We start from the raw sequence: 16328 nt of genomic DNA, 5'->3' as shown, positions 1-16328 counted from the left end.
CCTCTCCCTCCCTGTCATTCATCTTCTGGCCATTCGTGGCTGACACGCTCCCTCCCTCTTCTCCCTTTCACCATACGATACTCCTCTGTTGACATGTCCATCTATGAGATGCTATAGCAACCAGACATTTCTGCTGACCCTCGCTTTGCCTTGCGTGACAGTGATACAGGACTTAGAGTCATAGGGCAAAGATAAGCCGATGATTCCAATGTACAAGTGTGGAGAGTTTAAGAGTGCATTAAAAGTGTGCATGCAACACAGTTACACACAACCACAGAACTGCTATATTTCTCGAGCATTTTTATTTTATATTAAAAATAACATTCATTACAGTAACCATCGTACAAGCAATAATTATAACCTGACAAATCTGCAACAATAATTACACTTAAGAACCAGAGGACTTCCTATCCTCCTTTTTTCTTTTGTAAATAAGTTAAGAAATAAACTTTTTTTTCTTTTTCCTCTGGAAATGATCTTCTAAAAGCATTTATACAGTTCAGTATTGGCTATAACTGGCTCAACAACAACCTCTAACAGCCAGGTCTTTAAGACTTGCTTTAATGTGGATATTTATAGTATGTTATCAAAGCAGGCATTTAGTTATAATTTCATTTCATTTTGGTCTGCCGGTAGTAAAGAAGAGCAGGTTATTGATAATTTCCAGTAAAGTTATAGCTACAGTACGCAGTAGAGCACTTTTCTAAAGTCAGTGTAGTATGATCAGTGTATGGCTACTCCAGTGTTAGATAATGTTAGATTCAGACAGTTAAGGATAACAGTACAGTAATGTTTGGCATCGAAGCCTTAGCTGCAGCCTCCAGTTATCATCCCAGTGTGAAGTCCAGTTTTTCTCGTCTGTAGTTTACAACGTAAAGTCCACGTTGAAACTCAAGTGATGACTTCAAAGTCCAAGTCATCTGTTGATCGAAGAGGCCAATCAATGGCTTCCATCTGTCTTCCTTTCTTCAGCACCAGACAAGCTTCCAAAATACCCCAAGTATTTGGATTTGTGGTTCAAACACATGAAACAAACAAGATCCAGTGTTTAGTGTGATGCAGATCCTCTAACTTGAGGAGTTCATAAGATTGCACTTATTCGGTCCACAGCGCTGGAAGCTCGGTAGAATCTCCAGAGCCAGAAATATGTCTTTCTGGGAAGCTCTTCATTAAAAACAGTAGGACTGCCCACTGCCTTTGATCTGTCTGAACGTCCCACCGTTAGGAATCACATCTTTCTACATTCCTTCGAAGCAGTTTTCAGACTGAAAACTTGTAGATATCTTTGTCACTTCCTGTCAGAGAAGAGGAGATAAATATGATAAATGTGTTCATTTATTATTTCTCATTAGTTCGAAGAACAATTTATTCCATTGTATTTTTCTTCTTTGTTTTAGCAGTAAATTGTTATGAATGGAATCAGATTTAGCCATGCTAAACCCTCAGCAACACTCAAATATACTTAACATAACAAAGGTCAGAAGTAAAGGGAAAAAATGCTTATTGGAGTGGCTGAAAATTTAATTATGAATTTGTTTTTCCACTGTTGAAATGACAAATAATGTCCATCACAGTGATGAAAAAATGAAACAACTGTTGAGGAGGATCAAACATCACAGTGTTTACAGCTGGTGAAGAATCAAAAATCCTTTGACACCAACGATAACTCAATGTCATATTAAATGACTCTTCCGTCTCTCAATGCCTGTCGCTGACTTAAATTTCTGGGTCAGAATTATCACCTTCGTTGCTATCTCCCTTCAGTCCTCTAGCTCTACCCTTCCTCTCACCTTCAGCTCTACATTATCATCGCTCTCATCGCGGCTTTGCTTATGCGTCTGCGGCGTTTCCTCCTGCGGTGAGGTGAAGCAGGTCGGAATGGCGACTGGCGGGCTGATGGTGACTTAGGAGCTACAGTAGAAAATGCTGCAAGGGGCAGAATAGACATGACATCAGTTACCTTAAGTGTACCTAATAATTTAATGCATACTGAAACCTAAATTACTGTAAAAAAAGTTATTCAAAATATCCAACTTTGACACTAGAGACTGGGTTTCATGTCTTGTTTGGATTAATATTACTGGTATGTTTATAGGTTAGTATTAGCACTTATATTCAGAGGAGGACTATAAATAAACAAAAAACAAAAAAGTTGGTGCACAAATAAATTGAAGCAGACAATACACTTACATCTACAACAGTTTCAGCTTGGCTTCAGCAGTAGTCTTGTATATCATAAAGTGAATAATAAACAGCGGGTGTTCCCTGACTGTATCCTGGAAAGTGCTTGATTGCCTTGAATCATGCATAACAAAGCATAACACTTGCAGGCTTGAGCCACATATGAAACTCTCAAGGGACTGATGAAGAATAGCAGGGCAAATGTGGCCATGTTGTTTAGTGAAACTCACCCTGATTCTCTCATATATTACTAACGTCAACACAAAGACCATAAAGACGACCATGCAGACAGGAGGAAACAGTAATAGTGACTTCTGCCTAAATCTGTCCTCCATACTGTATATAAGTAACCTTTCTGTCCTCAAGCTGTCCCTGTGACATGCATATTGAAAAGCAGCTTGTTTATGCAAGTATACATTAAGTTCAGTTAAATACAAAAAAGTGTTTTTTTGAATTTGCAGACCAAGATTTAAATGATAAGCTCTTCAACTGCTGATATAAAGAGGGGTTTAAGAATATTGCTGAAGCTGCAAAACCTCTTATTTAACTTCAGGGTAACTATTAGATGCATTTCTTTTAAAACATATTGCTTTATTACTGCCTTATTATCTACATTTCACAAAGCTTTGATTTTAAAATGATTTGATGCTAAGTGGTGTTTCAGATGACCATGTAATCCTCCCACTGTTGTGTAGTCACAGTTTGTGTTTTGGCTACAAAGATACTCCATCATCTTTCATATTTTTTTGACTTACAACAGGAATTCTGTCTATAAACGTCTATAAGCTTACACCACACACACACCTTCTCACACATTGAGTATTACCTGTTTTTAATATGGTTGGCTTTGGCCTTTGCAGAGGATGTTTAGGAAGCAATGGATCATCTGGTTCCCTCTGTACCATCTCTAGAAGCTTGAGTCTCCTCTCCTCCTCTGTTAAACGACCATCCTCACTGCTCACTGTAGAGTCTTTTTCCTTCGCAGGATAGATCCGTTCTCCCCCAGCAGTGTCCCCACTATTGGCCGACCCACTTTCTTCCCTATCATTCCCATTTTTTGGAACGACTCTGTCAGTCTCTGTCTGTTTGTGATTTGTGACCTCTATATTTTTTTGGCTGGTCACAAAGTCTTTTTTATTGGTAGATGTCACAGGGGTGGGGTTCCCACCTAAATGGGGGGACTGTGTTGGGCTGACAGGCAGAGAGGCGCTGTCTGACTGTGGAGCATTGAGCCGAAACTGCATCCTCAGCTCTTGGTCCTCTGCTCCTCCATGGTTATAATGTTGTGAATAGGGATGTTGATACTGCTGTCTCTGTTGGTGTTGGAGCAGCTGCTGCTGCCTCTGTGCGTGGTCAGGATGATGCATTTCTCCAACACTGGTTGGTACATGCACAGTGCTCTCCTCCCGGCTCCCATCATAGCCGCTTCCATGCCCCACCTGCTGTGTGCCTCCCATGACACTGTGCTCTGCCCTCGCCTCAGATGGCCAACTGCTGACCGGCCTGAGCAACCCGGTCCCTGGCTGGTGCACCGCTGCCTGCACATGCGTGGGTGCCTGAGGGACTCTGGGCTGCGTCCAGCGCACCAGCTGAGTGTAACTGCCCTGCTGCCACTGCCTCGCCACCGGCTCACGCTCCTCCGGATGGTAATACTGCTGGTTGTGTTTCAGGTCGTCGTGGCGATGGAGATCAGCCTTGGAGGTGTGAGTCTTAGGTGAGGCGGGGTGAGCGGGCTGGGGAAGGCAGGAGGATGGGGGATGCTGCTGTGGTGGAGGCGGGTGAGGGTCGGGTTTGCTCTGAGTGGTAGAGTGAGGGATGGAGACGGTTGAGGTGGAAGAAGAGGAGGAGGGTAAGGAGGAAGATTGACATCTGCAGCTGACGTGATCTTCCACTGAGATGATGGCTTTTTCATAGTGGGCTTTCCGGTTTATGTACTGAATCTTTATGACCTGAAAAAGACCATAAAATAAATGAGAAAGGATTTTTTTTTTTTTTATCTGCATCAGTTTAGGTGAATTAAAACACTTATTGCAAACAAACTGCTCACACATCTGCTCAGATGAGACATCTTTGTTCCTAGTCAATATATAACCCATAATAACAGTCATGTTTCATAGCAGTGGTATAAATGTGTACCTGAAGGTATCTTGTGGAGGAAACTGTGGGGACACACTGCAGCAGCTTATTGTTACAGCAGCCTGAACATCTCTGCACTTCCACGCACGGCGGCCACAACAGGAAATTGGCATTGCGGCGGTCCAGCATAGATCTTGTTATTTCCATTACTTCAGTTCGAACTTTACAGGCTGCCTGCTGAGCCGGCTGCGCCTCTACTGTTAAGATAAAGGAGAACAGGATAAAAGACATAATAGAGACATGTGAAAAATATGGATGCTAAAGAACACAACATGCTAAGATGAAGAAGCTTACCAAGACTTCTAATATATCGACCATGGGGGGCTTTTGGGAGAATGTCATGTTCATCCTCTTCATCTTCTAAAAGAGAAACAAGGCACGTGATTGGAGGGATAATAATTAACCTTATTTTCTCTTACTTTTATATAAAACTAGGCAACACTTAAAGATCATTTTAATAAGCAGGAGAAATCTTTAAAACCTGCTAACATTTTTGGCAGTTTTTAGTTGAGCTCATTGTTCACCGCACATAGGAAACCTTTTTTTTTTTTTTTTTTTTACCCCGGCTTAAACAATTAGGCTATTTTCTGCCACTATTTGTCTCGCCACTGTCGAGGAGTGATATGAGTGTTAAATATAGCTCATGCATGGATCTGCAAGTACGTGCATTTGCACTCTCACATATGCCATCATTTCTTGCTGTAACCACGCAGTCCTAATTATATCCCCAGTGTAGATTGCGTATGGTCACTGTTTGTGTGGGCAAGTGTGTGTATGTGTCTTTGCAATACACGAATACACAAGGCTTGGTCGCTTGTCAGCCCCTAAGTTGCTGCCTTTTGTGGAAAGAGACATACTCCATATTGTCCTTTTCTATTTTATCTTTGTATTTATCTGTGTAAAAATATTCTGTAGGAGAGGTTCAACTCTTCCTCTCTCTCGTTTTAACATTTGATGCTTGAAGCTGTTCAAGTTTGTTTGTGAAAGTCTGAGAAAAAAAACACACACACACCAATTTACAGGGAATGTTTTTTGTGCTTGTTTCCAAAGCTAACATAAACACTACATTACAATTGAAATATTGATGAAAGAAACTGTGGGTGCAAAGGTGATTACAGTCATTCTAAGAAAAAGATCAAATTTAAACTAAGTTAGTTGTGTGAGGGTCTTTGACATACGGAGCCTGTCAACACATAGTATGAGCTTACAATATTGTCAACACACAGGATTGGCACGTTCATGTCATCTCAAAGTCATTTAAAAAGTAACTTTACTAAGTCTCATAATATTACCATAAAACTAGTCAAAAAATGCTCAAGTTAATTTGGTGTATTATTATTTGCTCGTACATAGTAGCCCACAGCGGATGGAGTGACTGGCAAATGAAGGTAATGAGATATAAGAAATTAATGGAATTAATTGACACTGAGGAATCATCAGAGCTGTTACACATGCATCCAGACATTTATAAATATTTATTCTAAACATTATCAGAGATTTTTCCTATAGTTGACAAGAACATGAACCTGATACACACTACATTAGTCATTGGGCCATTAATTATACAGATACATAAAATGATTTATGTATATACTTCCTCAACTCAAGTCCTCAAAAACTTGTGTAAACTTAAATGAGGACTAAAAAACAACAAAAAAAAAAAGAATAAATTCCAGATGACATTTTGAGTCACTTTCTTGTGCTGTTTCTAAGCATCCTTCCCACTGCTGGTTCCTCTGTGTGGTCGCTGTTATGTCACTGTGTTATTAATGTGTTATGGAATCATCAAAACGCTTTATTAATATATTACTGTGTGACTCGGTCCCTGTGAAGGATATTATTACAAAGAATTTTAAAAAAAAAACACCTGTCAATGCGTGTCTGTGAATGGATTTGTTTGGACTTTGGGGTGGAAGGGGGCAGTCTTTTTCTGTCGCACAAGTACACGCATCCATAATTCAAACCTGTTGAGGAATCCAGAGCAGGAGAACAATGCAGTGACCTTGTGCTGAGTTTTTCTCTCTTACCCCACCCCCCCATCCCCCCTCTGTGTCTGTCAGTCGAACACACAAGGTCAATGCTAGTCTCTTACTCTCTCTCATCAGACTGCTTCATCACTGCTGCCATCACTCGCTACTAAAGCCCGAACATGGTTCTTGGCATACATGTGGACGCTCTGTCATGCTGCATTCCTCTATATTAAGAGCTTTGCTCATCCACTCACATGCTTACCTCCTCCACATCTGTGTTATTATTGCCCTCGAGTGAGTGTGTGTTTACTTGTCATTTGTACCTATTGCGTTTGTCTCCTGCTGCAGTAGCAGCTTCAGGTCTTCCAATGAGGCGATGGGGGAGTTCCTCACCAGGTCGACTAATGATGGTGGAAGCGGATCGCCCTGTGAAAACACAGACACTTGTCATGTACTATGATCCACTTCACAAGCAGTTTTTTTCTTCAGTTCAGCAACTAAACCTTTGAATGAAATGAATAGACAGGTGCTTTTTGTATTGTTGGAAGTATCGTTCAGAGGTTGGGTTTACCAAAATCTTCAAAGTTCAACAAACACTTTAAAGTCTGCTTTAATTTCTCAAAATCGTTTGATTGGAAATCTGGATGTTTAGTCACTGGCCAAAGAAAAATGAAAGCTACTGATGCTTTCTGCTTAACTTGGATGCCATGGATGTTGTAAATCTCTGCATGGCTGAACATGAATGCGAGTTAGATGTGTCCTTCAAATAAGGCTGAATGTTTGTTTAGAGAAGGAAGTGTAGGTTCAGGCTGCAGAGACTTCCAGTCGGGGAACCCTGAACTGCGACAGTTCCTTTTACACATGAAGAGGGAGTAGCAGGGGTACAAACACATTATGAAGAGGCAGAAAATTAGGAAGACCTTTACTTGTTTTCATGATAGAGTTACCTATGACATTTTTTTTCCCCAAGCTAATCTCGTTCACCATTTTAAGTTCCAGAGACAATGATGTAGGAGAAAGAGACATACGGACAAAGAGTGAAACACTGAAAGGAAAAGAAAAGGGTTGGTGTATATCTCAGTCCTTGATCTCCAGTCAAAATTTGCTCCAGTTTCACTTCCTCCTTCAAAGGAAATGATGGTTGTGATTGGTGTTTTCTGCTGCTTATGTCACTCTCTCCCTGTCTGTTTACCCGCAAACGCCACGGTTGCTCTTGCTGTGACAGAGGATATTGACCTCCTTTCTCACACATATCTACTTTGTATCGCTCAATTTACTTTTTATAGATCTCATTTCAAAGAAACTGGAACTAAAGAAGTGGAAAACTGCATCATATCAAAATAACAGAAAACTAAGAAAAGAAGAATGAATAAAAAATTCTGTGTTTATACAGTTTTTTTTTTTAATTGAACTTATGTAATTTGACGTGTAATTAGTTTTTAATGAATGCTTTTGGAGGAAATCATTATGGAATCAGCGTGGCTGTTCTAAAAAAAATAACTCCAAACAAACAAAAAGGAAAACAAACTTGTGTGGTTTCCCTTTCAAGATCAAAGACATTGACTGGGAACTGTGTGTGGTGTTTTGCTTTGGTTGGTTTACAGTTGATACCATCTCAGGGCACTTAGAGCAACATTTCATATTGTCACATGCCAAGAAGCCCTTGTATTACTCATCTTATACTTTTGTAAACCTTCCAACACATGGGCTAAACATACTGTGGCTAAGATTTACCACCTTGAAATATTAAACCAAATACCAGAACAACTTATAATACCAACAATTAGCATGTTTCCTCCATGAATAAACAATTTGTCACACAAACATCAACTCTATAAAATAAACTCCATCAACCAATAAGACTGACATCTCTTAAGATTCACATCAGATTTGTGCTGCACTCATCCTTGATCTGTTCAGTAGTTGGAAAAGTATTGCAATTACATTGAATGCGTTTTGATGAGGTACAGTCGAGTTTTCAGCCTGGTGCCAGGACACATTTCACATGTTGCTTTATAGGAAATATGCATCATAATTGTTTCTGTTTACTGGTTTGACAAACACGGAGCATGAAGTCATAGCTGACAGTGAAGGCTTATGGGCTATGCAAGTCACTAACAAGAAATTTAAAAAAAGAAAGAAATAAATGACACAGACACACTAATTATGGCAAATACAAAAGAAGATATGTCTATTTAAAGGTGAAAAATGAACACAGTTCTGACAATCTTGAAATATTAATTTATGTGAATACTGACCATGGGAACTCGCTGATCATTTAATCAGTTGTGTCTGTAACATCTTAATTTCATCACATATGATTTGCATGAAGCACATTAGCTCTTTAATCACATTTTTGTCTAATTAATTTTTGCTTTTTAACATTTTTCTGAATTATGCCCCACTTTCCCCTGTCCATTAAGTCTAACCAGTAAAAAGAAGAGCTCCAAATTAAAAAAGAGCCCAACGAAAAAGAACTAACTTTATATAAAATAACTGCATGAATGTAAAGATTTTCATTTTTAAACCTTATACATCCAAATTCACCTCTTTTCTTTCCAGCGGTTTCCTACACTACAGTTAAAAATACCAAAATTAGTCTCTTGCCAGACGGTGGCAATTTTACTCAGCTTAAACCATCATGGTAAAAACTAATATTTCATAAAAAAAAAAGACATTTTAGACCAGTGCTTTGGTAACGTGACATCCAATAAGAATCGCCTGTTTATTTTATCCTTTAAAGATCAGTGATTATGCAAAGATACAATGAAATGCTTTACACTTGATGTGAAATTTGGACCAAATTAGTCATTTTATCAGCAATACTTTTTTTTTTTTAACTATAACTGCACAATTTTTAACTCATAGACCGACCTTGAATTTACTTATGAATCCTTTGCAATGGCCGACCAATTACAAGCTTTTAAGGCTGTTCCCTTTCCCCACCAAGCTTTTTCCTCTCTTCTCTCCCTGTCTGCCTAGTGGGCGGCGATGGCTCAGGACACCTGGATGACTTTCACAAGCCGTTGGCTGACCCAGTTAAGCAAACACACACACTCGCCCCCTCTTTTCCCTTTTGCGTACAGATGCTTAACCACTGTTCGCCCAATTTGTCAAGACAGCCTCACTCGAACACACACACACACGTTCACGCACAGACAATTTTCACTCTGCAGCAAGCTATTATTACAGTCCAAACGCTTATCGCAAACACACATGCACACAAAATTAGAGAGTGGAACACTTGTGCAGGAAATAGTGCCTCACATGGACAAACAACAAACCAGTCATTTAAAAAAAAGGACAAGAAATGGACAAATAACAGTGGTTTAACAGGAACACCTATCTCTGCCTGCACATCTGCCTGCACACAAAAGTTGTTTATAAAAGTGATTTCTGCGGAATGTCATAAAGGGGAATCTGACTTATGCTTATTTCTGACCCTGCACAAGACTATCTGGTATATCATGGTTTAATAGCAGGTCATACATACATGTTTATGAACAAAACACACGCACTGCATGAGGCCTTGGAGAAAGCCTGGAAGTCAACGAGGTTGTGAGGAATGTTTGAGGAGAAAGGTGAAGTGTAATGGAATGTAATTACGGGGCGGGCCGAACGCTTACACACATGCAATCAAACGGAGGAACAAACTGTGAGGGACAGCAAACACATACAGAAACATCAAATCTACGAGTGTGACGAGCGAATCATAATCACACCAAGTTGTCACAACGTGTGCCTTTTTTTTTAATCAAAGGAACGGCAGATGGCCAACTTTCTGCTGCATAAACTAGACAGACTTGCTGAGCTCAGTGGGTACTCTGTCACTCACACACCAATACACACAGCACCCCCCTACGCAAGCACCATCCCACCACTGGCTGCAGAGATGAGGATACAAATGATGGATGAAGACACAACAGATGAAAGGAGCATGAAGGACGGCAGAGAGAAAATGAGAAAAGAGGAGTGGAGATGAAAACACAATGAGAAGTAAGACAATGTGGGCCTCCTATGGGAAGTACCAGCTTTGACTTTAGGTTCTCAAGAACAAAGCAGCAACCTCTGTGTTGCACTGCATGGTGTAAGTCAGTCATAACGATTCAAAGTGTTGTCCTCTACAGGTACATCCTTGGTCTGATTTTCACATTAAGAGCAAACATAAAGCTGAAATGGAAAACAAAAGCTATAAACATCCAGTTGAGTTGTTGCTTGTCTCTATCTTTGTAAACTTAATATCTTTTGGTTCCAGCTCATTTGATAAAACAAGGTGTAATAAACCCTCTCACAGTCACACCAAATGTGATGCCAGAAGGTTTTCAGACTGTAGACATTTTGACGTTCAACACACTGCTGTTAAGTCCAGTGATAGCATTTTTCACACTAGTTAAACTACTTTTTGGCTAAACCTGAGGCTAGAACACATCTGAACGCATAACAAAAGTACTCAAAAACCACCATTATGGATGTTCTTGCTGCTGTGGTGACTACAGTTCAGCATTAAGCTGTGTTTCCATTACATGTTTTTGCAAAATAAAAGCGATATTTGTAAGTTTAGACAAACAAAAATTGCGATTTGCGGGTGTTTCCATTCAGCAGGGTTTAGTGCATAAGCCCCAAGTCTCGTAAAATCTCCTTCTTCTCGCCAGACTTTGCATCAACCGAAAATTTCGGTTGATGCAAAGTAGCCCAGTAGTGTTATTTTGGTGCTTTCTACTTGCTGCGGAGAATTTGTTACGGATTTTCAAAGCTTTTCTCCCTTCATTTTCTTTTCTAAAACTCTGAAATTTATTGTTGTTTGTTCCACACAACGCCATCTTTACTGGAAACGAACTGGTCATGACCCCCCATGTCATGTCCGGGTACACGTAAATGCAAAAAGTGTTTCCATTTCACTTTTGCAATATGTTTCTATATCAAAATGTCTGAAAAACCACCAAAAGAGAAAGTAAAAACTTTTTAGCAATATTTGAGACTTTTTTTTTCAAAATGTTGGTGTTTCCATTAGTGGTTTTGCACAGTTTTAGGTGCAATGGAAACACAACTACAGGTACAAAGGACGAAAAGCAATCCCACCTCCTGATAGCTGAACATAACACTGCACTACTGCACTAAGCCAAAACTTCAGCTCAGTAAAGATGTTCAGGAACCCTCCAAATAAGGTCTAGATGCCATCAGACACCGATTGGATGAAAGCAAGCCCACCCTGCAACCCACAAGGCTCAAAAGGTCAATTGTCTTGGTACCAGACACTTCAGAATGCCCTCAGCTGTTTTTTCCGGGCTGGTCTGAGCTCTTTTGTTGGGAAAAGGGAGACAGACTGAAGTTTTCATGGGTGGTGATGATGTTATACCTGGCCTGTGTTATATTTCCATCTTCTGGAAGTGTAACTAAAAGCACAGATGCCTCACTTTGCAAAACATTTTAAAAACCTTTGAAACATGTTTGTTTCTCTTTGCAGCAAATTGTTCTCACCAGTTTCACTAAATTTAATTATTTCTGTAACTTTTAAACATTAAAATTATTCTCCTTCTAAAGATCTGACAATGACGTAAGGGTCCTTCTCTATTTTAAACATTAATCATCCTTTTAGTTATTTCCAACTATCCATTTAACTCCTGACTAGATAGCCCTCTAAAACTGCACCGCACGAGGCTTATAAAACAGATGCTGTGCACTTCTATCTGAGGTTATAGCAGGCCTAACCCCTGTATTACACACAAGCACACACTAAACACACACACACATATGTCTCGCTGACACATCAGCAGTTTTGCCCGGCCATGCATCCAGATGTTAGCATACAAAACACACATGCAGCTTCACAGCGCACAAACTCCATGAAATCCCTGGCAGATTAGTTGTTGTTCTTATGTAAAATGGATCAAGCCACCAGGCTGCAGCCAGCCTGCCTCCAGAAACAACAGCCGCAAAACAACCTGTTCAAAAACCACCAATCAGCATTTGTGATGATAAAAGAATTCAGGTCCGACCTGATGTTTGAGGGCTTCTGTGTATCTAACTCTCCTCCATTTAAGTGGATTTTTAAAATGACACAGAATGACTCTCAGTGTGCGTGCATTCATGCTTGTGCGTGTGTTCAGCAACATATTGTATAACATTTGACTGGATTACACAGAACAGCTGAGAGAAAATGTCCTCTCCCTTCTAACTTATATGTTTTAATTCCTTACATTATTCTCAGGGAACCTGCAGTGACTTAGCTGAAAGATTTTACATCTATTCCACAGGTAGATCTGACTGACCTATCGCAAAGATGTGGCTATTACAAAAAGATGACTAACATAAAAGACAATTTGCACATCTGCTGTCATTGTCCAGCAGTCTGACAACAGGACGGATGGGAGTTGATTTAAAATATAGGAAGATGTCAGATATCCAGAATGCAGCATCAACCTGCAGCTAAGCCCAGGTATTAAATGGCCTAGTATCACTGCTGCATCCTGTTTTTCTTGCATAAACTAAAATGTTCAAACTATTAAGACATGCTCCATTGATTTCAGTCAGGATCCTTTGCTTTAAATAAAAGTTTGTGTGAGATATCTACATGAGAGTTTAAGTATAACAATGGTGAACAAAGATAAATACTTGCCTAATAGTTGCTTAACTAAGGTCCCTTCTGTCCTTTACTGCCACATTTCTTAGGATGCTTAGGAAACATGAAATACATAAAGCTGATATCACAACTAAAAAGGTTGTCTGAGGGTAATCAATTAGTTTCAGTCCTATAGAAATATAACCAGACATTAAGTTACATTAAGATGAGGCAATAGCCATCAGGACAATAAAGACTGACACACTAAAAAGATATTTACTATTGCTATGCAGAAAAACCAGAGTTATTATACTTTCTCTTATATGATCATAATGAATCTCATTTCTGTCAAGATATGATCATTTGGTGTTAAGTTGCAGTGCTTTATTGGACATTAGGCAACTGCAATTACGAAATGCGTCCCAGTGGATAATTTCAGTGATAAGGTGGCAACACAGGACCCAACAGTATCTTGGTGTGACAATTAAGGGTGAATTTAATCTGCAGTTTCCAGCTGTAGTTTAACTCCTGCTGACACAAGCCAGGCCCTGCCTCAACATCCTTCTGCTTTTCTCGAACTCCTCCTCACATTATCTCGGGAGAATCAGTGTCATGAAACATGAAAATGAACCGCAGAAAGCTACAGATCCCACTTACTGCACATGCTGCAGAGTCACACTGGGATAACCTGAAAGACTGGTGTACAGGCTGTCACACGTGCACATAAATAGTGCATTTTTCATCCCCCATTCCTACTCTTCAAGTTCTTTGGAAATGATCTCCCCCACAGTTTGTAAAATCACTAGTAAGGGGTGCAACTGCTACTTAGGATGTTACTCTTTACTCCAAACCAGCAGAGTCTGAGTGAAATATCTAAGTCTGTAACCAAAGCTCCCCCCCCAGGCTCAAGAATTCTGGGGTTGGGGAAAACAAGAGGAGAAATAGCCTCCATGTGAAAAGCATCAAGAGCACAATTTGCCTAAAATCTAGTCCCTCTTTCTGTCTTAAAGCTTTTCCAAACGCCTGATAGAATAAACAATCAGCGCTATTTGAGAATTTAAATCAAAATTCAAAAACTTCCTTCGTGATTTAAAGATTTGGTGTCTCCCTCAGAATGCCTACATTTTATTTATTTATATATTAATCTCCATCATTCATAGTAGTCAGATCTGTCAGTCTTCCTTCACCGACTAGAGGTCATATGCTTGCCTTCACATCCCGGGGTCTTACCTCAGCGTTCCCGAGCCGCAGACGGGCCGTTAAAAGCGCAGCCAGCAGCAGCAGCAGGACCCAAGACCTCATGTTGCCGCCCAGCCTGAGGAGCCGCACGCGACCGGCTGGGCATTTAGCACCGCGGAGTCCAATCCCACAGCTGCACCGAACCTCGTCCCAGTGTCGTCTGCTGGCTGCTTGCGCAAAGCGCGCACTGTTAAATATTCCAAATGTGTCACTGCCAATAAGCACCGCTTGTCCAAATGTTTGTTCACGGTGACTCACGCGCAGGCTAGACGTCTGACTGCGTCCATAGTGCTGTTTGAAATATCACTCAAGGAGCTATCAGAGGTGGCCGTCAGATGGGACCGGTGCGTAATGCACGCTGTATGACACGGAGTGTACAGTTCCTAAAGGCACACTTCCTTTCTGTACCAAATAGGAGTCTTAAGAAAGATTCATTTAATAACCCCACACAAGTATGAGGTGTTGAGTATTCAGCAGCATGTGCCAAAATATTTGATGCGTTATTTTTTCCCAAACAGAATTTAACTCAAAAATTAGATTCGCTCAAAAATAAATAAATTAATTAATTAAAAAAAGAGCATTTCATTGTGACATTTTTGGTCACAGCCGAGAAACGAGTTTTTCCAAAAAGGTCCATGCGTAAAAAGTTGGTTCACATTGGACTGGCACTTCGTGCGTAATTCAGTTTAAAAATGTAAGATTGTTCTCAATCCAGCGCGATTCATTCAGGTGCAAATAAATGTGTTTAATTTAAGCGTCTCTCTCATCAATGGCGGCTCCTTGTGAATCCCACACTTGTCTCTGCGTCTCAGTTTCCCTGCGTTCGTTTGTTGGACCACGTCGCTTGTGCCTGCTAGCGCGCTTCTTTTCTGTAGTTGCTTATTACGCGCTGAGCGGCTTTACCCAGCTGAAGCCCCGGGCCTCCCCTCTCAAGTTTTTACACAGGTCAAGCTACACGTAAAAAGAGCTATTCAAACCGGAAGCCGTTAAAATTAGCTTTCAAAGTAAACAGCTGGTTGAACTTAACATGGACCATGGTCGCTGATGGTCTCATTGTTTTTGGTAGCATAAATCCTGACATCTGCAATCGGTGAGAATGAAGACTGGGATGATAATAATAGTTTTATTTTGTTTTTTTGCTCTTTTTTTTTTTTTTTTTTTTTTTTTAATAAAACAGAAATTTCTCAGTACTCAGATTCTATGATTAATAAAGGTCTCATTTAAATCCAATTAAATAACTGTCTGCTAATAGTCTTATTCTGATTAAAATAACACATTTGTTCAAAAATTGCTCATGAGCTGCATGTAAAATATTTCATCCTGATCTTTCGTTCAGGGACACTACAGTTTATGTTATCACTGTAGCAGATTTCTGTAAAATTTTAAATGAAATTTATAGATATTCAGTAACAAAGTGTCACCAACTACTCCAGGTTGTATCGTTTTCATTTCTAAATATGCTTTTAAATACATGTGTTTACCTAAAGTTTAAAATTGGATTTGGTATTTTATTATGACAGGTCTTAACCGGATGCGTAAACTAACATGTAAATATTTTGACTCTTGTCCTCAGGTTTGCCCCTGGTCTCCACTTGAAGGCAAGTCTTACCACCTCCTTATTAGGTGTAAGGGAATCCGGGAGTCCGGTGGTGCTCTTAAAGGAAGAGTTTGACGCTTTTAACCAAATGATCAGTGTGTTCATAAAAAATTAGTCATAATTCCAATGAATAATTAAACTTTGGCCCAAAAAAAAAAAAAAAAAATCTAGATTAAATATAGAAATAAAATATTTTTTCAAAACAAGTAGTTTGGACAATCCCTAGACCACATTTCAGTTTACTGCACTGCAATACCCTTTTCAGTGCCACAGTTTCTCTTTGCATGTCTCTCGATCACATTAAGGTGCTTCAGAACTATATAGATGGAATGTTTTGTCAAAATCTTGTTATGGCGTCAACCAGCCTCAAGACTCAGATGTTATAATTCACAGTAGATATCAAAGTCTGTCCTCACCATCACTGCTGTTGCTGTTCATCATGTGATAACTTGCTAACACACATCACAGAAGGCGGATCATTTAAAAATGTACTTCCTCTGTGTGCAAAGTAAAAAATACGATCTTTGAGGCAAATTTAGCCCTTCGTGCTGGTGTGGTGGGATAACCCATACTCTTTGCATACACAAGAGTACTGATGGCATTATTATATTGCTGACATGTGCATGTAAGGGATCAACTGATTCTA

General features: G+C 39.8%; 1 protein-coding gene across 1 annotated transcript; it reads right to left on the bottom strand.

Moving 5' to 3' along the window:
* Positions 1-296: 296 nt before the first annotated feature.
* Positions 297-14969, bottom strand: LOC306754355 (uncharacterized protein). Its single transcript, XM_079238341.1, has 7 exons — positions 14077-14969; positions 6611-6713; positions 4612-4677; positions 4318-4514; positions 3008-4130; positions 1791-1926; positions 297-1295 (listed from the first exon to the last, which is right to left on the bottom strand). The coding sequence occupies exons 1-6, from the start codon at positions 14146-14148 to the stop codon at positions 1799-1801; spliced, it is 1689 nt and encodes a 562-aa protein (XP_079094467.1). The 5' UTR covers positions 14149-14969; the 3' UTR covers positions 297-1295; positions 1791-1798.
* Between the last annotated feature and the right edge of the window lie 1359 nt (positions 14970-16328).

This window comes from Telmatherina bonti (assembly GCF_933228915.1).
Source record: "Telmatherina bonti genome assembly, chromosome: 3".
Taxonomy (NCBI): Eukaryota; Metazoa; Chordata; class Actinopteri; order Atheriniformes; family Telmatherinidae; genus Telmatherina; species Telmatherina bonti.
Note: the sequence above shows the minus strand (reverse complement) of the source record. Positions and strands in the feature narration are given on the sequence as shown.

Excerpts from the sequence above, each read along its gene's own strand:
- LOC306754355 (XM_079238341.1), bottom strand. The coding sequence starts at position 14,148 with ATGAGGTCTTGGGTCCTGCTGCTGCTGCTGGCTGCGCTTTTAACGGCC. Across the intron at positions 6,714-14,076 it reads TGCGGCTCGGGAACGCTGAG|GGCGATCCGCTTCCACCATC; the intron begins GTAAGACCCCGG and ends GTGTTTTCACAG. Across the intron at positions 4,515-4,611 it reads TCGATATATTAGAAGTCTTG|TAGAGGCGCAGCCGGCTCAG; the intron begins GTAAGCTTCTTC and ends TTATCTTAACAG.